Genomic DNA, 22,525 nt, shown 5'->3' on the forward strand with positions numbered 1-22,525 from the left:
TCCACACTTTATCCAGCTCCCACTGCATTTCCGAAGCCCTCTGGTAGATGGGCTGTGGCACACCTGTACCTCAGCAGGGGCTGCCCGTATATATAACTTTACGTACACTGGTGGCACTTTGTGCTCTGCAGGAGCCCCAGTGGGCGTTGGGGATATGACTTCCTGAGGGAGAGACCAATCACCTACATTCTCAGCCTTTCATCTTGAAACAGTGGATATCCAGTCAGCACTAATTTAGTGTGTGGCTAATTTACCACTTCTGGGTCAGCGCTGACATTCTCCAAACTAGATGTATTCGATGATGGACACAAGGTCCTTGTTGCCCACAAACCTCTTTTGGGTCACGTATGTAACAGAAGACCAAGAACTCCATCCCGTCCTCTCCATGTCAGTCCAGTAGTCCTCACCGCACTACCTTTCCAGAACGGACCCGCCCTTCTAGGCTGCACGGACCTTCTGTTTACCTGCAGCGCGGCACGCCCACTTCTCCAGTTCCCGCGGAAGGAGCTGGGCTCAGCGGGCGGCCGCACCGGTCCCCGCGCGCTCCTGCGACCTTCGGCGGGCCCGGGAGAGCAGGACACAATAGTCCTGGGGCGGATGTTCGGGGAGCCGGAGAGCACAGGCGCGGCGACGGAAGCGAGAGGTGGGAGAGGAGGGCTCCGGCACAACCTCAGGCATCGCCGCCCCTCCCGCCTGGGAACCCCTGGTGGAGACCGCCAGGAAAACATCACAGGGCCGTCCCCGACCCTCCTTGCCCCCCTTAGGTTGGGAGAGCGCAGGCGCAAGCCAGGTGGGCGGAGTGGGGCGAAAGCGACGGTTGGCGAGGTGAGGAGCTCAAGCGTTGCGGGTCTCCGGTGGGGGTACGAGGCGTAGTTAGACGTCAGGGCGCAAGCGCAGTAGGGCCCGGGCAAGAGGCGCGCGCCGCTGTGGGCCCGAGAACGCAGGCGCAGGGGCCTCCCCACTAAGGGCAAACGCTGGCGGGGCATTAGGGCGCAGGCGTTTAGCCGGGAGCGGAGCCCGAGAGGCGGGCAGCGGGTTTCCGGTTCCGGGAGCAACGAACGGCCGCGGCAGCGACAGCTATCGCTTCAGAGGAAGCGTCTGCGGAGGAGGAAGAAGAGCAGGGCAAGGCGGGAGTCACAGGCGGGACCCTCGCCATGGGTCCGCGGACCTAGAGCGGCGGAAGCTACCGGCCCGGTGCCGAGCTGGTGAGACAGTCGTGAGGGTGGAAATGGAGAGCGCTCAGGCGTGGGATGGGGAAGAATTGAAGCTCAGAACGCTGACGGAGAGGAATGAAGGGCTCTCAGGCCGATGAGGGGGAGGAATGGCGGCGTCGGAATATTGAAAGGAGGAATGGAGAGGTTTTGGCGGCGGACGGGGAGGAATGGGGCTCCGAACGCTGACAGGTGGACGTGTCCGGAGGCTGGACGAGACCGGAGAGGAATGGGGAAGGATCTAAACGCTGAGGAGAGATCTCGGGACCTCTCAGGTTAAGGGGAGAGAAATGGGGGTTCAGAACGCTGAGAGGGAGAAGTGAGGGGTTCTCAGGTTGATGACGGGAAGAGACGGAGGCGTTGGGATGCTGAAAGGGAGCGACTGGCGCTTCATCTGGAGAACGAGAAGTAACGGGTTCAGAATGCTGAGTTAGGGGTGGGCATGGTCTTGGGCCAAGAACGGGAGGAATGGGCGGTTGGCTGAGAAGGCTGAGGGGAGAAATCAGGGTCTCCGGGTGATGAGCGGAGTAGAGGATAGGGGACACTGACGGGAAGGGAATGGACGAAGAAACTTTTTAGCTGGAGATGAGAAGAATAAAGAGGTTTGGGGCCTGAGATTGGGGAGGACTTGTGGCCCAGGACACTGACAAGGGAAATGAGGAGGAGGCTTTCAGGCTGAGAAACAGAAGGTATGGGGGAGCTCTTCAGGGGAGAGGTGTGAAGAAGCTGGGGGCTGTCTGGCAGAGGACACAGAGGAAGTTGAGGCAGTAGCACTGAGGCAACAGGTAACAGGACATCAGAAAGAGAAGGAATGGGAGGGGCTAAAAGACTGCAAGAGAAATTGGGGGTTTTCTTCCTTGAGGAAGGGAGCGAATGGGAGGTCAGAATACTGAGGCAGAGTGCTGGGACCTTGGTCTGAGGATGAGCAGAATGGGGGCTTCTTGGGCTGACGATGGGAGGAATGGGCCCTCTCAAGCTGACGATGGGGAGTGTGGAGGTTTCAGGATGACAAAGGGGAGGAATAGGGGCCAGTAGGTCAAAGACAGAGGGTGTCTCTTGGGAGGAATGACGGGGTCCTGGGTTGGCAGTGAGGAGAAGCGATGGGCTCTCAGGCTGAGGACCGGGAAGAATTGGGGGTCGGGACATTGAGGAAGGAATGAGGATCTTTGGGTTGAGGACAGGGACTTTAAAGTTGAAGATAAGGCTGCCAGGTCAAGAAGGGGTAGGCTTGACAAGCTCCTGGGCCCAGGACAGGGAAGAATGAGGTGGAAAAGGGGATTTTCCTCTTATATTGGCCGGTTGCCTGGGGTAGGTCCCGGGTCTTGGACAAGCACTACTAAATACCAGTGGTCTGTGTGCTTAGGGCACAACGTGTCCTGTCCTAGAGCCTCAGTTTTCCCCACCGCCCCCTCCATGTTGCAGGCTGCTGCTCCTTCCTGTGGCCCCCATGGCTGAGGACTGGCTGGACTGCCCAGCCTTGGGCCCCGGCTGGAAGCGCCGTGAGGTCTTTCGAAAGTCAGGTGCCACGTGTGGACGCTCAGACACCTATTACCAGAGGTACTGGGTGGGTTGTTGGACAGAGTCATGGGTAGGGCTAAAATCAGGGGGTGTGGTTAAATTTATGGATGGGTTAAAATTATGCAAGTATAGTCAGTTCTAATTATTTGCAGATTCTACATTTGCAAATTAGCCTGCTCACTAAAATTCGTACTGTCAAAGTCAATACTCGGTGTATTTTCACAGTCATTCATAGACGTGCACGGAATAGCAAAAAATTCAAATTCCCCAATACACTCATTCTTGGCTGAGTTTGAATGAGGCCTTCTTTTAGTTCATATACCGTAAACAAGTGTCTTTTTCGTGGTATACTAAGTGCTATGTTTTTCACATTTTTGCACTCTTTATTGGTGATTTTGATATTTATAGTGCCCTCCACCCCAAGCATAGTGCTGAAGTGCTGTCTAGTGTTTTTAAGTGCAAGAAATCTGTGATGTGCTTTACAAAGAAAATACATGTTAAATTAATTTCAGTTGTGAGTTGCAGTATGGTTAGGTGTGAGTTCAATATTAATGAATCAAAAATGTACACCTAGAAAAAGGAAAGGACGTTTTCTAATTGTATACAAGTCTGCTCAGGAAGACACTAAAGTAACATGTATAGTACATGATGAAGCTAAGGGAATGGTGGAAAAGTAGCTAAATTTCAATATCCATAAGACAATACTTAGTAAAATAAAATCTAGTGGACAGTGTGAGAAGCCGAAAGCCAAAGATGTTGATGGTTGTGTTAACCCTGGAATATGGGATATGTTAAACCTGTCTCAGCTAGGGCTGACTGGTTCACACATTTCAAAAGGTGATACATCCTGAAAGATGTTAAATTTGCATACGAGGCAGGTTCTGCGAATCAAGAGTTTGCAGAGGGATTTTAAAAATACCTGGTAAGAGTTACGTGGGAAAAGTGTCATGCAGAAAAGTGGGTTTCACTGATGAGACTGGCTTGTTTTAGAAGGGCTGTGGTAAAGGTAGCTGGGTAACACAGGTGGCCTCCGAAGCTCCTGGCTTTACATCATTCAAAGGCCATGTTGTCGGTCATTTAAAAAATGTATTAAGTAGAGTGTCTTTAAACAGGAGCACACATAAAACAAGGTTACACATTGATTAGTTGACAAAAATGTCACTTGAGGCTCACAGTACCCTAAACTGTAGTTCCACAAGAGCAGAGGTTCTATATTCACTTACTCAGTGTTCAACATGACCCTGTAAGATATACCAGAATAGTGGGAATCGACAATAAATGCACAAATGTATATGTTTTTATGCAGTTCACATTTAAGGATCTAAGGTAATTAATGAATTTTCTGCACTCTTCCTGAACTTTTTTTTTCTTGGTCTGAGTTGTTTTTCTAGAGAAATATAGCAAAATCATAAATACAGTTGTTTGTTTTTACTTGACTGTACTTTTATCTCATATTCACAACTTGTGTGAAAATCAAAATTTAAAACTTAAGTGCATTTGTCAAGAACCATAAAGGACAGGTTTTATCTTCTTTTGGGCAAGATAACAAGTATGTCATAATTTTGTGGATGCTGGTAGGATATACGAGACTCCTGGATCAGAAATGAAAGATAGTTTATTACAGTCACAGCAGTATCCAGAATGTCATTATTTTTGTGTCAGTTCCCCAAATGCCATTTCCCATAGCGTGACCTGAAGAGGACTGACTAACATCTGCCCATGCATTCGGTTGTAGGAAAGGAGCCCTGAGCTTAAGGAGTCCAGTCTTTTATAATGTTAGGACAGTAAGGATGCCTTCCCTTTGCTCTGAAAGGAGAACTTATCTCTTATCTTCCAAGGCTGTTTGCTGTACAAACATCCTTGAAAAGATAGTTCATAACAAAGGACTATCAGTGCCTCTCTTGCAAGACATGCAGAAATGCTAGAGACCTGTTGGGTGTTTTCTCTGAGACTATTAGTTGCTCCTACCTAGTTTTATATGTGGTTGCATTTGTTTGTTTATATGTGTATTTATATATATGTTTATATATTCATTTATTTATGTTTATGAACAGTTGATTCTCATATTTTCTTTTTTCTTTATGTATTTAGTATATTAACTAACGCATTTATGTGTCGGGCAACAAGTATGTATTTTTATCTGTGTTTATGTTTATTTACATAAACAGACTACAACTAGTGGCATATGCTATTAACGAACATGTATGTATTTATGTTTACATTGCTCGTTTGTATTTGTGTATATGCTGGTGTTTATACACATTTTGTATTTCTGCTATGCGAGCTCAGTTGGGGTAAGACCTGGTCAGGGTTCACAGGCCAATCTCAGGCTGCCAGCCATTTATCCCCTGCCAGCCCTGCAGGTCTGCTCACCAGCCCACTGGGAGGGTTGTGAGGGTGGAGTGGACATGGCTCCACTGGGGTACCAACCCATCCTGGCCCATTCCCAGCCCCACAGGAGACAGGATCCGAAGCAAAGTTGAGCTGACCCGATACCTGGGCCCTGCGTGCGACCTTACCCTCTTCGACTTCAAACAAGGCATTCTGTGCTATCCAGCCCCCAAGGTACTACACAGTGTGGGGTACCCAGGTAGGGGTGACTCTGCCACCTAGCCCCCACCCACAGGTCTCTTCCTGCTTTTCCTCTCATTTGCAGGCCCAACCCTTAGCTGTTCCTAGCAGCAAGCGGAAGAAGCCTTCACGGCCAGCCAAGACTCGAAAACGTCAGGTTGGACCCCAAAAGGGTGAGGTCAGAAAGGAGGCCCCAGGAGATGAGACCAAGGCTAATACTGACACAGCCCCAGCTTCACTCCCTGCACCTGGGTGAGTGTTGGCCTAAAGTGAGCCAAGAGGGTGAGGGTTGTGGTTGGGAGTGCACTCAGGTCCCCACACCCGTGTTTCCCATTCCAGGTGCTGTGAGAACTGTGGAATCAGTTTCTCAGGAGATGGTACCCGAAGGCAGCGGCTCAAGACATTATGTAAGGACTGCCGAGGTGAGTGGCCCCAGAGCCCTGGGAGATAGAAGTGAAGCAGGCCTGATGTCAGGCTGGGACACCACTGTCGGGCTTTCGGGTTGAATGGTGGATGAGGTTAGATATCTGATACTCCTTGTCCACTTCTCTTCTTCCCCCTCCCTTTCCCCAGCGCAGAGAATTGCTTTCAACCGGGAGCAGAGGATGTTTAAGGTACGCATGACCTGCCTCCTCCTCACAAGTGTGCGGTGGGAGCAGGATGTGATGGGGGCTGGTAAGAAGGTCTGAGGGAATGATGATGGATCCACAGGGCGTCAGAATCATTTTGTAGGGTGCCAGCAATGGTCAGCAGACAGTAATGTGTTAATGGGGTGTCAGTAGACACAATGATGAGGTTAACTGGGCATCTGGAGACATTGGGGATGGCCTCTGATGACAGCTTATTAGTAGTTGTCAGATACAGTGATGAGGCATATGGTGGACTCCTAGACGTGGCAATGGGGGCTGAAAACAGACACAAAAGGGGCAGCATACCTGGAGCTACTCTGTCTGGGCCTGTGACCTCGCCCCACCTATTCCTGGCAGCGTGTGGGCTGCGGGGAGTGCGAGGCCTGCCGGGTAACCGAGGACTGCGGGGCCTGCTCCACCTGCCTTCTTCAGCTGCCCCATGATGTGGCTTCGGGGCTGTTCTGCAAGTGTGAGCGGAGACGGTGCCTCCGGATTGTGGAAAGGGTGAGTTGGGCAGGTAGGGTGGGCCCGAGGCTCACCCTATCCCCTGGCTCTCAGAGCCCCGGCCCCATGCATTATGCCTCTGGCCTCCCTGACAGAGCCGAGGGTGTGGAGTGTGCCGGGGCTGTCAGACCCGAGAGGACTGTGGCCGTTGCCGAGTCTGCCTTCGCCCTCCTCGCCCTGGTCTCAGGCGCCAGTGGAAGTGTGTCCAGCGGCGCTGCCTACGGGTGAGTCGGTGTGGGGGCCAGCGCTGTTGGGGCCAGGGGCAGAGCTCATCCTGCTGTTAAAGATGCTGCTGCTGCTGCTTCCTCCAAGCCTTGCTCATCTCATGTCTTCTTTTCTCCTCCACCCTATGCTCACCTCCTTGGCCTCACCTACCTGCCCCTATCTGCCAGCACCTTGCCCACCGTCTCCGTCGCCACCATCAGCGATGTCAACGACGCCCTCCCCTAGCTGTGGCTCCCCCTGCTGTGAGTGCTGCACCCTACCCTCTGTTCCATGCATGCTTTCTGTACTCCTTTTGAGGGTGGGGGGTAGGTATGAGGGTCCTGTGTCTGCCTGGTTCCACCAGGCCTAAACTTCTGTTCTGGCTTTCGCCCAGGGTAAACGTAGCCGCCGCAGAGGAGGCTGCGACTCCAAGATGGCTGCCCGGCGGCGTCCCCCCCGAACCCAGCCATTGCCTCCAGTTCCCCCGTCACAGCCTCCAGAGTCTCCAGAGCTGGTGAGGCCCTGGTGGGCAGGGGGAAGGCACAACTATAACCTTGCCCAGTATCTGCCCTGACCCCATCCCATTTGCCTCTGCAGCACCCCAGAGCCCTGGTCCCCTCGCCACCTGCCGAATTCATCTATTACTGTGTAGACAAGGACAAGCTAGTGAGTGGCCCCACCCTGCCTGGACAAGCCTAGATCCTCCCAGGGCACTTGGTTAATCCCAAAGCAGCTGCTGCAGTGAGCCTAATAGGGGAACAGCAAGACACAGTAATGGGTACTAGCAGGGGAGAAGCGGACAATGGGGGAGGGACTAACAAGGGATGGACAAGCACAGTGATAGAGTACCTAATGTCAGATGAATCACCACTCCAGTGGGGCTAGTACAGTAAAAGCCAGCATTGGGAATGGAGTTCACACAGGGTGAGCAGATTTAGCAGGCATGGTGCCAGCAGCTGTCGAGGGTCAGCAAAACGCTGCTGGAGGTGGGGGTCAAAGACGTTGTCTTGGCAACCACTGGTCTAGCATGCTAGATGAAGCGATGGATACTGTGTTGGAGCATCCGCAGTCCTAATGCTGTCGGGCACTGTCCGGTAGTGGTAGTGCCTGGTGTTGGACTAGCAGATGCTAAGGTGTGACTAAGACCAGTGCACAGCCACTTCCATCTGATAGGGCTTGTGAAGGGGCAACAAGAACAGCACTTGAGTAGTGCCAGTAACAGCACCCCCCTTCTGCCTGTCTCCCAGCAGCCTTACACCAATCGCCGGCAGAACCGAAAGTGTGGGGCCTGTGCAGCTTGCCTACGGCGGATGGACTGTGGTCACTGCGACTTCTGCTGTGATAAACCTAAATTTGGGGGCAACAACCAAAAGCGCCAGAAGTGTCGTTGGCGCCAGTGCCTGCAGTTTGCCATGGTGGGTGACGCAGAAGAGTCAGGCAGGTGGGATGAGTTGACCCAGGGCCCCCAGTGTCTGGGAATGGTGGGCAGGCCTGGTGGGTGGGGTGGGCCAGGTGGGTTCTGCATCTTCAGAGGAGCGGATGGGGCAGTGGGTTCAGCTAACGAGTAGCAAACGTGCCAGGCTGAATGAATCGGAGTGGCACTGGTGTTACTAACAGGAGACTAGCAGGCTCAGTGATGAGAGCCTCATGTGAAAGCAGGTTCTGTGGCGCAACTCATGGGGATTAGCAGGCATGTTGATCAGGGCAGGGTGCTCGATCATTGCGTCAGGTGGCTGTAACACCCTGTCTTTCTTCAGAAGCGGCTGCTGCCTAGCGTCTGGGCAGGATCTGAGGATGGGGCAGGGCCACCGCCTCACTCTCGTCGGAAGAGACCTGGCTCTACCCGAAGGCCTCGTCTGGGTCAGATATCGAAGACCTCCTTGACTGCACCTACGGCCCGACCAGGCCATGCCCAGACTCCAATGAAACAAGAAACAGGCAGTGGCTTTGTGCTGCCTCCACCTGGCACTGACCTTGTGTTCTTACGGGAAGGTGCAAGCAGTCCCGTGCAGGTCCCTGGCCCTGCTGCAGCTTCCACAGAAGCCCTGTTGCAGGTGAGGATCCCATCTTAGCTTGCCCTTCCCAGCCCTACCCAGCCTTGTGCCAGGAAGCTGGGCCCAAGACTACTGCAATCCTCCTTCACACAGGAGGCCCAGTGCCCTCGCCTGAGTTGGGTTGTGGCCTTACCCCAGGTGAAGCAAGAGAAGGCGGATGCCCAGGAAGACTGGACACGGGGCACAGCCATCCTGACTTCTCCTGTATTGCTGCCTGGCTGCCCCAGCAAGGTGGGGGTCGGTGATGGGTGGTCTGTGAGCAGAGTGATGGTGAGCCATGATGGTGGTTCTTTGAGCAGAGCAACATGTGTGCTGATTGCAGCCTCACCGCAAAATTACCCCACCTGTCTGACAGATCCCCCACCTTCCCCGGGCAACTAACTTTGCCTGCTTGCTGCCCAGCTAACAAAAATGGAACTCTGAGGAATGGGAAAGATTTGTAGGCAGAGAGATGGGTTTTCTGGACTGAAGTGTGACAGAAGTGGGATTTGTCAGTATGCTGACAGGTTGGCGGATAAGAGACTCTCTTCTCAGGCCAACCCTGTCCTTCTGACTGCTGCCTGTTTCCCACTTCTCCCAGGCAGTGGACCCAGACTTGCTGCCTGTGAAGCAAGAGCCACTGGACCCTGAGGAGGACAAGGAAGAAGAGAGCAAGGATGACTCTGCCTCTGATTCGGCCCCAGAGGAGGAGGCAGGAGGGGCTGGCACACCCGTGGTCAGTGCTGGGGGACATTTCACCCTGCCCTGACCCTGCTTTAGCTCCACTGGCCATGATGACCCATGATGTTAATTCTTCCCCAGATCACGGAGATTTTCAGCCTGGGTGGAACCCGCCTCCGGGACACAGCAGTCTGGTTGCCAAGGTGTGCCCCGCACAGTGAGGGGTGGTATGGGGTTGGTGCTGGTCAGATATGGGCTCTGAGTGTTAAAAATAGATCCAGCAATTTGGCATGATGGCAGAGGGAGGTAGAGGCTTATATCTGTGCCTGAGCATGAGTAATGAAGGGTTATGTGTAGGACCCTAGAGATTCTTTTCCTGAGGGCTTTCCTTGGGTGTGGGGGTGGGAGGGTGGGGAGGGGGTGCGGTTTGTAGAGAGACAGGGGTCAGTGGAGATTAAGGACTTGATGCCCTGTGATGAGATTTGAAAGAAATGGATAAAAGCCTGGTCCACATCTTCCTAAGAAAATCCATAAGGGGTCAGATTTAGTATATAAATTCTTAGTGAATCATCATTTGGGGTTTTGAAGGTGTTTGGAGTCTCCAGGAGGTGACAGGTGGCCTGGACAGTGGTGGGCGGGCGGATCTGGGCCCCGAGATGTATAACTGCGATCTTAAGCTAGTCCTGCACCTCCTGGATCGTCCTCTGTGGACAGGGTTGGGCTGTGTTTCTTGAACCTTTCCTGAGCCTGTTGAGGTTATTAAGAGTTTTAGCTGCTTCACAGAACTGTCCCTGCAGGCCTGACAGTAGGATGAAAGATAGCTGCCCCTAAGGACAGGGCTGATGGGAGGAGGACAGGGGGATGTGACACATCTTCTACAGAATGTTCGCAGGCTGTACATACGGTCCCAGACACGGGCAACGTAAACTGTTGGCCGAGGCATCTGGATTCCTTTGTTCCTACAAGCTAGTTTCTGCAGACCAGAAACTCCTTCCTCTGCCTTGGGCAATTACAGAGGTACTGAGTAAGTACCTGCTGGGTATGCTGCAGTGTGAGAGATACCATGGGGAACACAATGACCCTGGAAGGCTTATCCTTCAGGAGACATGGATTCCTGCCTTCAGGGAGCTTACCCTCTAAGGAAGGAAACCGTTTCCTCGTGTGTAAAATCATTATATGTTCAGGGAGAAGGTAACGTTCAGTTGTTTGTAATGGAATATTTTAGCAGAGATCGGAGATAAGAGATAATTATGGGGAAATGCATTCCAGGCACAGAATACTAGGAAATGGTATTGTGATGCTCCATTTTGCAAAGAGCAAACCTCATTCAACATACAGTCCTGCTCCCTCTTCTCTAGGTCCAAGGGCCTTAAAAAACCTGGAGCTAGAAAGCAGTAGACTGGAGGCTTCTGCAGACTGTAGGATTCAAGGTGATAATTTACAGACTGGCTTTATGAGAGACAACACTGATCTACTTAAAGCTGGACCATAGACCGAGGGGCATATGTAGTATTCAGTAGGAACTGGAAAAACCTACCACCAAACCAGAGAATCAGGCCTGTCAGTACTTTGAGCTTATAGAGGAACTAAGCCGGAAAGGAAGAGAAAGAATAGAAAGTTGTTGCAGCTGCTCCAACTGGTGCAAATCTCAGGACTTTGACTGTGATCAGAAGTGTGGATATTATGGGTGGGGGATCTAGGGTGGAAAGGGGATATAAAAGCCACCACAAAACAACCTATACAAGCCATCTTCATAAGTAATTTTTCAGTGGCTTCTGGATGAGACCTTGCAGTGTTTCTGAACATTTCCATTTCCACAGAGAGATGGCATTTGAAAATGTAATGTGAATAAATGGGGAAAGGAACTGCTATTTGGTTGGTTCCTCCTACTGATCTATTTTATTTAATTCTCAAATCTTTTTAGGAAGACAATGATTTTTGCCCATTTTTCCATATGGGAATACAGACTCATAGAAGTTAAATAACTTGTCTAGTGTCAATCAGCTAGTATCAGTAAGCCTAGAATCAAAACCAGGTTGTAAAAACCTTGTTTAAGCCACCAAACTATAAGCCGTAATACTATATTTGATGGTGTGTAATGTTTTAGTGACAAGTTTCCAGTGACCTTGAAAACAAGGTGGATTACTCTAAACAGAACAATTCCTTACACTGCTGTCTCTAGCATGGTTTAGGGAGTGCCAAGGCTGTATGGATGGGGTCACCTTGTCACAACGCTCTGGCATCCCAGAGACTGGGTTCTTCCCAGGCCTTGGGTGTTGTATAATATTCCTCAAACACTAAAGGATACCCTTCCCCAGTGGTCATTGTTCATTTCGCTTGTTACCCTCATTTTCCTCTGCCACAACAGTCTTCAGAAGTACAGCTGCCAGCCTGGCTCATGTTTGCTGACAACTTACCTTTTTTGCCCATGACTACTTTTGTGCTTTGTTTCTGCTTTTGGCCCCTTTCTACTAGGCGTATGAATACCTGCTTCCACGTCCTGCAAAAGGGCCAGTCTTGGCTCAGCCCTGCCTCAGTTCCCAGTTCTTCATAAAGTGCCAAAAAGTATAGGCCTGCACTTTTTTACTTAGCCAGCTTTTCAGGGCTGTGACTGAGTGCCTGCCTCCTTAAATTTTGCAGTTTTTTTTTTTTTTTAATCTTCCCCTGCCTGACTGTAGTCCCTGCCCTGCAGCTTTAGGTAATTCACCTGTAGATTAGATATTTCCCTACCCTTAACCCTTTCTGCCACCCTCCTCTGCTCCTTCCTTTGCCTTACCTACTTGAGCCAGAGTCAAGACTTGGATAATTTAGTGATACTGTTTTGTTGTCCCCAGGACCCAGCCACCCAACCCTAGTATTCTGTGTCATCCTAAATGAAATTTATTTGAAGGGCATTTAGACTCCTAAGAGACTGGTTTCAGTGTGTATCACGGTATGATCGGAAAAGCAGCACCACTAATCGAGAGATTATATATGTATGTATATGTATGTATATATGTATATATTTTAAGGGATTTGACCTTATAGTAGTGGGAGCTGGTTAAACAGTCTCTGTAAGGCTGTTGTCTTTACATCTAATGCTGGAGCTTGAAGTCTGCAGGGCAGGCAATCGGGAAGGGAAGATGGATGTAAAGTGTGGGAGACGGAGGACACTTTGGCGCGCAGGAGCAGGAGCACGAGCACGAGCACGAGCTGGAACCGGCGAGGATGGCCTAGAACCCGTGTCAGTCTCTCACCACCTCCAACTTCGATAATGTGGGTGTCCTGCAGAAGAAGCTGGTGCCCTTCATCACAGAGTTAAATACTCATCTGACCCAGGAATTAGAGACGCTGAAGGAAGATCCCAGGGAAAGTGGAGCAGCTGCAGGCCTGGCTGCAGGCCTGACTGCTGCCCCACACCAACGAGGTGAGCCAGCAGATAAGTGACACCATGTGTGAACTGCAACAGTGCCTGGTGCCACGCACCAACCTTCTGAGTATAAAAACGGTGTGCTGCTGCTTGACTTCTGCCCTCCAGTTACCATGCAAAATGTCTCTTGTGACCCATCTTAACCGGAAGCATACGGGGAAGGGAGTTCTGGGAAACGTAGCCTAGTCAAGGTGACACATTACAAAGCCACCCTGCCATGAATCAGCTCCCAAGGGTCTCACTGCTCACCTGAGGATAACTCGATAAAGCTACGTTGCTGAAAATACAAAGCTGAAGACCATGGATTTCATGGTGACCCCAGCAAGTACAGAAATTCTGTCAAGCCCACCCAGAAAAAGCTTGCTGGTCTCGGCTATTTTTGTATCATTCAGTCAAGTATTGAGAACTTGGCCCATGGTAGGCACTGTACTTGATACTGGGATACAGAAATGAAAAAGATATAGTCCATGCAATTTTATTAAATACATCAATATGTATTACAAATGGTGAATGGATATCCAGCTTTATCGTGGAACTTAATGGTGAAAATCTAGAATTCAGGAAACTGTCAGGAGGACAGCCCTTGTGTGAACCTTGTTGGGGCACAATAGGAATTGGAAATAATATAAATAGTTTCTATCTCTGAGCTGTTCTATTTTAAAATTATTTTAAAATTACTTTTATTGTCCTGTTTACTGTTTCATATATTTAGTGTTTTATTTGGGGAGTGTCTTGGTGGTGGTGACTGTTAACTCTGACAAAAGGGTATGGTGGGTGGCAAGATCTAGGTCAGGTTCTGTCCTAGGACCAATCACTTCTCTAGGCCTTGGGGCTGCTTCGCTGAGAAGCGGGGCCTCGCTAGCTGGGCTCTGGTCCTGGCCCCGCCCCTCCATCCTCCGGATAGGCCCGCCAGGGGGCGCCGGGGCCGCGGTCATCCCACCGTGGCCCAGGAGACGCTTCCCCCCACCCCTGGCCTGGGCGGCCCTGGGGCGTGGCCTCTGCCCGGCTCAGAGGCCAATCACCAATCGTTGGCAGGGCCGGGAGAAAAGTCGACTCTCCTTCGGGTAGTGGTAAAACAGGGAAAACCGAACTGGAGTTAAATTACAGGGCGCGCCTGGGGTGAGGGTGCAGCACCACGAGCTCCTGAGCTCCGGACCGACGCTGGGACGTTCGAGGGCAGCAAAGTGTCGCCAAGGGCCGCCTTACCCCGTCACCGAACTCATTTCGACGGGATCCTTCGCGCTGTACGACCTCTGGGGATGCCCGACGGGCTCTCCTGTAACTATGCTGCTATTCCCAACCCCGTGCCTAACTGAGGGCCTTTTCATTGCCTCCCTTTTTCCCAAGGGTGTAGTGTGAGGGGTGGTTCCACCCAGATCAACTGGCGGGCCAGTCGTCCGTGGGACTGTGAAGATCAAGGAACTGACCCACAGGACTCAGTCCAGGGAACCGAGACGACCTCTAATTTCTTTCTTTTTTGTTTGTTTCAGGCTACGTAAACTCTTAGCAGTAAATGAAAATGAGTATTTTACCGAACTGCAATTGAAAGAAGAAGCATTATAGGAGAAAAAGACAAAATGAGAATTATTAAAAGAGATTATTAAAAAAGAGACATTATTTTGTGGCTGAAAAGCTGAACCAGCAATTCAGGAAACGGAATCCAAATCTAGAAACGTACCGCATACAAAATCCGAAGTGGGTGGATTACAAATGATTAAGGAACGCTAATTTACAGTAAATTGCAGCCTCGTGACGGTATACACAGTAGTTGTACTTTGGTTGTTAGATGTCAGTGACTGACTAGGTTCTGATTTGTTTCTGTGCTCTAGTGTTGTGTGCTCGTCCCGCTTTAGAAGGAGAGTACCAAAGTGTCATTCTTAATCGACTTTTAGTTACTACCATGTTGCTTTTGACCAGAAGTACAGCTGTGGTCTCCACCTGTGCTGAGGGTCCCTTCTAGGTTCCCTGATCTGTGTTGCTTGTTCCCCTTAATGGGATACAGATTCTCAGGTCTCATTACCTGCCCTTCTTACCCATGTCCTGACCCTGGTTTACAGGGACCCTAACTCAGACTCTTGGCCTTTATTTTGCCCAGCCAGGTCATGTCATGCCCTCCTAGCCCATCTGATCTGCTCCCTCTCCCCATCCTGAGGTACCCTGAGTGGGCTCTGGCTTCTGCCCAGAGCAGCAGGAAGATTTTATTAAGAACAGATTTATCATTACTGGTGTGGGTGGTCTGACAAGATAGGGTCTTTAGTCCTTAATTGTCTTGACTGGGAAATAAGGATAATACCTGCTGTTCCCATCAACCCTATAAAGTCTCTGTGAGGCCAGAAGGTTTTATGTGTGAAAAGTACCTTGCAAATTACCGTAAAGAACTACACAAATATAGTGTAGGTGGTTGACCTGTGATGATTACTACCATCAAGATTCACTTAGAAATGGCCGCAAAATTTAACCTTCCCAAAAAATATTCACTAATTTTTCTCATGCTTTTAGGCTGATTGCAGGATATAAATAGCAAAGTCACTTGGAATGTAATTAGACCTTCGCCTTCACTTCGGGTTAAGGAGGCTTATTTCTGTTATTCTGATGAACCCTAGAGGAAGGGAGCGCGGTTGCTGGAGGCCTTGGCCGAGGGCGGGGTGAGGACCGCGCAGACTCAGCTCCTCAGCTCCGGGAGGAAGTTGCGAATACCGGCGTCTATGGTCACCATGGTGACGGGACCGACTTCGGCCCCTCCCACCTGCCCCTCACCCTGCCGGGCGCACCATGGCAACCAGACCTCTGCCTTGCGGAAGCTGGTCCCGCTGGTCTCCACAGTTGGGAAACCGCGGCGGACGCCGCCCCCGTCCCAAGGGACCCGAAAATGTACAGCCAGCGATTTGGCATCATACCGCGGGAGGTTAAGGGCCCCACTCCCAAGGTGGTGATCGTGGTAAGCACGGGATGTGTGTGCGGGACCCTACCGCTTTCTCATTTCCCTGCACTTCCTGGCCAGCAGAGCCCATCCTGGCCCCAGCCGCGGCTCTCACAAGGGGGAGCGGGTGCCTGATGCAGTGGGGGTTGAATTTTGAAAGAAGGAAAGATAGGTCATTCATCTAGCTCCTGTACTCTGTTCCTGAACTCCTACCCTCTCCCTCCCTCGCACCAGTTATATTTAGATTCTGTATTTGTAAAATCACCACTTGGGATACTGAGAGTTTTCAGTCCCCAAGACACCCAAAGGAAGGTCTGTCCCCTTGTGATGTGTGTCTATCACGAAAAGGTGCTGGGCTGGGGCAGGGCAGGAAATGGGGTCTGGGGTGGTGGTGATTCAGCTGTATGATCTTGAGCTGGTCCTGCATTGCCCGAGGAGATTGTATAAGAAAGGGGGATTGGGCTGTGAGGGGCTGTGAGCGGTTATAGTGCCCTTCCTATACCAACTCTACTGTTACAGAAGTGTCCCTGCAGGCCTGGAGATAGGACGGTTAGTTGCCTCTAACGCTGGGTGTGATAAGAGGCTAGCCTTCATGTGTAATTTGGCAATTATAGAGGCATATTCTTGAGCCCCTGCTGTGTCCACAGCACTGTGGGAGATACAGGGGTAAGTATGATGACCCTGGGAGGTTTACTCATTAAACGTCTGATCCCTGCCTTTCTGTTGCTGATTCTCTAATTGCCAAAACAATTTGTTCACTCATAAAACCATTAAAGGCTAACACGATAGATAATCATATGCCATATTGTCTGTGATGGTACTTTATGGAAGAAATACCAGAAATAATGAAGTATGCAGTTTACTATGCACCGCAGTGCACATAGTTTCCCAGTCCACTTACAGACCTGTTCCCTCTTCTCTAGATCCAAGAACTATATGTCTGGGTTGGGAAATCAATAAATTGGAGGCTTCTACAGACTGTAGGGATCAAGGTGATAAATTACATATTTCATGGACAGAAACTGATCTACCCTGGGTTCTATCCCAAAACAGATCAGGGGCTGGGCTATTGTTCGAGTGCCATTACTTGTGATGGGAACCAATAAGGAACAGGGAAAAAAAAAAATATATATATATATATATATTATATATATATATATATATATATATTAGCACCAAACCAGAGAAGCAGACCCATTGAATACTTTGAGCTTATAGAAGAATAAAGAGGAAAAGGGAAAAAATCAGAGTTGTGCATCTCAGATGTCAGGCCGTGATAAGAAGTGTGGGTGTTGGAGATTGTAGAGTTTGGGTGGGGGAAGAATTAAAGCCACCAGAGATGAGACTTGATGCTAAACAATTCCTCCAGGAGAAAGCTGTAAATGATATAACATCTGAAGTAACGGAGAAGTGAAGGAGCAGTTATTCGGTGAGTGCTGCTTAGGGACCCAATTACTTCTCAAAATAGTTTCTTAGGAGCACATTTATGTTGCTCATTTTGATGGGTGAGAAAACTGAGGCTCAGATTAAGTACCTTGTTCAAATTCATACAGTTATATTGGGTAGAGGCCAGAATCAAACTTAGACTGTAAAACATTGTTCTTTAAGAAATATTAACTATAAACTCTATTGTTAGGAACTGTAATTTAACATGTGACAGTAAAAGACTTCCGTGACCTTGGAAACACAAGGTAATTAAACCATATGTTCTTCTGCCTTTAGCATGGTTTAGAGTTGCAGTGTCCAGCATAGTAGCCACTACCCACAGATGGCTTTTAAGCACTTGAATTGTGCCTAGAGTCACATGTTAAAATGACAATATTTTGAATATATTGGTTAAATAAACTATATTGTTAAAATTAGCTTCCCGTTTCTTTCTTACTTTCTAAAATGCAGCTACTAGAAAATGTTGAACTATAGATTTGTTTTACATAATATTTCTGTTAAACGGCATGCTTAGTGAGTAATGCTGAGTCTGTGCATGGATTGGTATCACCTTGTTAGAGAACTTCAGGTCATATCTTACTCATCCAGACACTGGGCCCTTCGTGACTACAGAGTCCTATTCAGGGTACCCCAAGCCTTGTAAGCCTCCCGGATGCCTGGCTACTGCTAAGGGTGTTTCTCACCACCCTTCACTTCCATTCTCCTTTTAAGTCAAAATGTACTTCAGAGCCAGGCTCCTGCTCTAACAACTCAAGATAATTGATTCTTGATGACTTTGGTGCTAGGTTTGCAGCCTGTAGTCTACTGGGAGCCTGAGTTTCTGTGTATATCTTGCCCAAGGTATAGTCTTGACTCTATTATCACTGAATCTGCATTCATAAAATGCCATATATGTTAGAGAACAGTAATTTGCTAATTAAGTGGCTCTGGGTTCTAAATTCTGATATGGATTAGCTACCTACCATGATATAACCTACAACATCATCTGTCTCCAACCCATCTCAAACCTGTCTTATCTTATTCAACTAAATTTAGGTACCTTTATGTGTATTTTGAACCCTGGATCTTTTTATCAAGCTATCTGCAACTGTTGATTTTCTTTTCTCAGGAGACTCCTTTACCAAGACCTAACACTAATATTCTGGTAATCACAACAGTAATGTTCTAAGTATAAATTAGCAGATTGACTTTCTGCCATATAAGTTAAGAATTTTGTTACTTGTAAATCAGCATCCCAGTGTCTCACTGTTCATCTAAGTTCGACTTGATAAATCTGGCTGACAATACAAAGCTCAAGACCGTGGATTTCATGATGGCCCCAGGAGGAGCAGAAATTGCATCAATTTCTTGCATCAAACCCACCCAGAAATGTTTCCTTCCTCCCTCCCTTCTTTCTCTCATTCTTTCACATGGGGAACCAATGGTGGTAAGGCAGTATGCTCAAAGCTAGGAATAGGGAAATGAGAAAGTCGATGTGATTTTATTAAATGTACCAATATGTTTTTAAAATGATGTCTGTATTTCCAACTTTTTTTTAGTGGTAGTTTATGTAAAAAGAATATAGAAATTTAAGTTATTCCAAAATGTCATTAGCATTGCCCTTATATTGGGCACAATAGAAATAATAATAAAGTTTTACCATCAGTTTTTTTCCCTTTTTTCTCTTCCTTTTCCCCCTTCCCTCCTTCCTTACCTTCCTTTCTTCTTAGTGGAGTTTTTTTTGTTTGTTTGTTTTTTTGTTTTGTTTTTTCACAACTCATTATAGAGAGCACCCACTTCTAGTTGAAAGTATTTTGATGGTAACTATGTTGTCTACCCCTGAAAAACAATGTAGGATAGTTGGGGGCAAGATGAAGGCCAGGAATTAGAAGACTTCTAATTCTTATTCTATCTAGGTTCGCCCTGAGTATTTAAAGACTATTAAATCACTTAATGATTTCTGAGTTTGGCTAAATAATCTCTAGGGTCCTGCTTAAAGTTCTAACGTCATAATTCCGTGAACTTTTACCCAAATGGCTCTTAAGAAATATTTGAGACTGATTTAATGACATTTTAAGTACAGGCTCAAAGAATGAAGTTACACCTTAGGCACTTAAGCTCTTTGTGGTTGTAGCAAGTTGTATTCCTTTGATACACCCAATTTTATTTAGTATTGGTGCAGGTCATGATTAATTGAAAATATGCAATTGATTTTTGATCAATTGTGAGTGATAATTATTTGTTTTCAGAGAGCTAAGCCTCCCAAAGTTCAAGGGGCTGAGCAACATCTGCAAAGAATCCAACAGAGCCATCAGAAACATCATGCTGTCTTGGCTTCCATTAAGTCAAAGGAGCGAGATCGCTTGAAAGTTGAGTGGGACCAGCATAATGATCACAAGTTTGTGGACAGTCTTGTGAAAGCAAGAATCAAGGATGCCATGCAAGGTTTTATCATCAACACTGAAGAAAGACGAAATAAGTAAGGTTCACAAACATGATGCTTCAGACTATAAAACAATTCCAAAACCCTAATATGAGCTTGACCAAATATCAGGTGAATTTTTAAAGTAAGGATCATGGCTGAGATATTCATATCTCTACCAAATCAATAGCTACTGCTTATATTTTCACTTGTGATAACCCACATTTGATAGAAAGCAAAAGAATATATTGTTTAATAGTTTGTTACTTTTTTTTTTTACAAGTATTTAAAAAAAAATTTTAAATTTTTAGCGAGAGAGACAGACAGACAGTGTGAGCAGGGGAGGGTCAGAGAGAGAAGGAATCACAGGATCTGAAGACAGGCTCCAGGCTCTGAGCTAGCGGTCAGCACAGAGCCTGACGCAGGGCTTGAACCCACGAACCATGAGATCATGACTTAGGACCTACTGAGTTGAAGCTGAGCGCTTAACTGACTGAGCCACCTAGATGCCCCAATAGTTTGTTACTTTGATTAAAGTCTGTTTATAGTCTTTTGTTGAAGATGTACATTATGTATCTAATTTTATGTGATCAAATAAAATATGGTACATGTCAATCTGTTTATTGCTTTAAATGGTGACTAGTCTTATTTTATAGAAAACTGCAGTGATCTTTGCCTTGCAAAATTTATGACTAAACATGTGCTTTGGTAATCAAATACATAAAAATCAATTTGTAAAATGGTCCTTGTGGCATGACAGTTTAATTTTTTTTGTAATTTTTTTCAGGCTACGTGAACTTTTAGCATCAGAAGAAAATGGGTATTTTAATGAAATGCAGTTGAAAGAAGAAACAATTGAGGAGAAAAAAGATAGAATGAGAGATAAAACCAGATTATTGAGAGAGAAGAAAGAAAAAGAGAGACAGGATTTTGTGGCTGAAAAACTAGACCAGCAGTTCAGGTAATGAGACAGAAATACACACACAGAATCTGAAGTTGGTGCATGAAAAACTGATTTAGGAATGCTAATTTATAGCAAAGTATAACCATAAGATGGTGTACACAGTAGTTGTGGCCCTAAGTCTTGGTAATTATAATGCAGGCTCTGAGGGTGTGCTGTCGTTTTTGGGGAAAATGCTTAAGACCTAGTGTGTTAGCAAATTTTAAGTATTCAATGTAGTTTTATTATAGTCACAATACTGTACATTAGATCCTCAGAACTTATTTATTCATCTTATAACCGAAAGCTTGTGTCCTTTGATCAGTATTTCCTCATTTTTCCCACCCCCACTCCCTGGGGACCACAATTCTACCCTATGTCTTGATGCATTCAACTTTTTATTTTTAATTGAGAATTCAATATTTGTCTTTCTCTGGCTTAACCCACTGAATAGTGTTGTCCAGACTCATCTATGTTGTCTCAGGTGGTATGATTTTGTTTTTTTATTGTTGACTAATATTTTATTTCATATATATATGTATATGTACATAAATGTGTTTGTATATATATGTATGTATATAGATAGATGGTATATATGTCATACATTTTATTTATCCATTCACATATCACTAGACACTTAGGATGTTTCCATATCTTGACTGTTGTGAACATGAAAGTGCAGATATTGAGATACTGATTTAATTTCCTTTGGATATATGCCCAGAAATGGGATAGTTCAATGTTTTAGTTTTTTAGGAATCTCTATGCTGTTTTTCATTATAGCCATACAAATTTATATTCCTGCCAATAGTGTACAAAGGTTTCCATTTCTCTATACCCTTGCCAACATTTGTCATCTCTTATCTTTTTGATAATAGTTATCCAACAGGTGTGAGGTGACCTCTCATTGTGGTGTTCATTTGATTAGTGATGTCAGGTACCTTTTCATGTACTTCTTGGTCATCATTTGTATGCATTCTCTGGAAAAATGTCTATTCAGGTTCTTTGCTCACTTTTTAATCATATTTTTTGGGGGCTACTGAGCTGTTTGAGTTCCTTATAATTTTATTTTTATTTATTTTCTTATGGTTTTTATTTTGGGAGAAAGAGACTGAGTGCAAGCAGGGAAGGGTCAGAACGGGAAGGAGAGAGAGAATCACAAGTAGGCATCACACTGTCAGCATGGAGCCTGACATGGGGCTCAAAATCACTAACCTTGAGCTCATGACCTGAGCCAAAATCAAGAGTCTGATGCTTAACCAACTGTGTCACCAAGGTGCCCCATCCTTATTTTAGATACTAATCCTTTAACAGATACATATTTTGAAAATGTCCCATGATTGCCTTTTCATTTTGTTGGTTGTTTTCTGTGTAGAAGCTTTTTAGTTTGATATAGTCCCACTTCTTTATTTTTTCTTTTGTTGCTCTTCCTTTAGGTGTCATATCTAAAAAATCATGCCAAGACCAATGTAAAGGTGATTTTTCCCTATGTTTTTTCCTATGTGTCTTACAGTTTACAGTTTTATGTTTAAGTCTTTAATCCATTTTGAGTTCATTTCCATGAATGGCATATATAAGAGTCCAATTTTATTCTTTTTCATGAGGATCTCCAGTTTTCCCCAAGCTTATTTGTTTATTGAAGAGACTATTCTCTCCCCATTGTGTGTTCTTTGCTTCCTTGTAAAAGATAAGTTGACTATATATGTGTGGGTTTATTTCTGGACCCTCCATTCTGTCTCATTGGTCTGTATATCTATTATTAGCCAGTACTATACTGTTTTAATTACTGTAACTTTGTAAAATCATTTGAAATCAAGTGTGTGATATTTCCAGCTTTGTTCTTTTTTTTTTTTTTTTTATCAAGAACAGTTTGGCTATTTGGATTTTTTTGTGGTTCTGTCTGAAATTTTGGATTGTTTTTTTCTACTTCTGTGAAAAATTCCCCTGGAATTTTGGTGGAGATTGCATTGACTTTGTAGATCGCTGCATAGCACGGACATTTTAACAATATTGAATTTAAATCCAAGGACAAATGATATCTTTCCACCTATTTATGTC

At 46.8% G+C, this 22,525-nt stretch overlaps 2 protein-coding genes across 24 annotated transcripts in view; both read left to right on the forward strand.

Moving 5' to 3' along the window:
• The first annotated feature begins 1,055 nt into the window (after window positions 1–1,055).
• Window positions 1,056–14,518, forward strand: MBD1 (methyl-CpG binding domain protein 1). 23 transcript variants are annotated; one of them, XR_003902325.1, is made up of 18 exons: window positions 1,057–1,205; window positions 2,634–2,768; window positions 5,180–5,294; window positions 5,386–5,552; window positions 5,640–5,722; window positions 5,874–5,914; window positions 6,287–6,433; window positions 6,529–6,657; window positions 6,826–6,900; window positions 7,032–7,151; window positions 7,235–7,303; window positions 7,885–8,052; window positions 8,395–8,691; window positions 8,785–8,922; window positions 9,272–9,406; window positions 9,493–9,554; window positions 12,186–12,326; window positions 12,445–12,523. XR_003902325.1 is itself a non-coding variant. In XM_029921273.1 (18 exons), exons 2-17 carry the CDS (start codon window positions 2,659–2,661, stop codon window positions 10,747–10,749), a joined length of 1,896 nt encoding a protein of 631 aa, XP_029777133.1. In that variant the 5' UTR covers window positions 1,057–1,205; window positions 2,634–2,658; the 3' UTR covers window positions 10,750–10,781; window positions 14,251–14,334. The 23 variants fall into 23 exon arrangements, 21 of the variants coding, with proteins under 21 accessions (XP_029777138.1, XP_029777133.1, XP_029777131.1 ...); XM_029921273.1 differs by lacking the exons at window positions 12,186–12,326; window positions 12,445–12,523 and adding exons at window positions 10,710–10,781; window positions 14,251–14,334; XM_029921271.1 differs by lacking the exon at window positions 12,186–12,326 and adding an exon at window positions 10,710–10,781 and having other exon boundaries at window positions 12,445–12,528.
• A 900-nt stretch (window positions 14,519–15,418) lies between these two features.
• Window positions 15,419–22,525, forward strand: part of CFAP53 (cilia and flagella associated protein 53) — a 41,065-nt gene continuing 33,958 nt past the window's right edge. The window contains exons 1-3 of the mRNA XM_029921282.1: window positions 15,419–15,698; window positions 19,355–19,584; window positions 20,315–20,488. Of these exons, the coding sequence (XP_029777142.1) occupies window positions 15,630–15,698; window positions 19,355–19,584; window positions 20,315–20,488 (473 nt within the window). The 5' untranslated portion in view covers window positions 15,419–15,629. The remainder of the gene's footprint in view (window positions 15,699–19,354; window positions 19,585–20,314; window positions 20,489–22,525) is intronic.

The sequence above is a fragment of the Suricata suricatta genome, chromosome 14 (genome assembly GCF_006229205.1).
Source record: "Suricata suricatta isolate VVHF042 chromosome 14, meerkat_22Aug2017_6uvM2_HiC, whole genome shotgun sequence".
NCBI classification, from domain to species: Eukaryota; Metazoa; Chordata; class Mammalia; order Carnivora; family Herpestidae; genus Suricata; species Suricata suricatta.

Excerpts from the sequence above, each read along its gene's own strand:
- MBD1 (XM_029921278.1), top strand. The coding sequence starts at position 2,659 with ATGGCTGAGGACTGGCTGGACTGCCCAGCCTTGGGCCCCGGCTGGAAG. Across the intron at positions 7,152-7,234 it reads CTCCAGAGTCTCCAGAGCTG|CACCCCAGAGCCCTGGTCCC; the intron begins GTGAGGCCCTGG and ends TTGCCTCTGCAG. Across the intron at positions 8,053-8,394 it reads AGTGCCTGCAGTTTGCCATG|AAGCGGCTGCTGCCTAGCGT; the intron begins GTGGGTGACGCA and ends GTCTTTCTTCAG.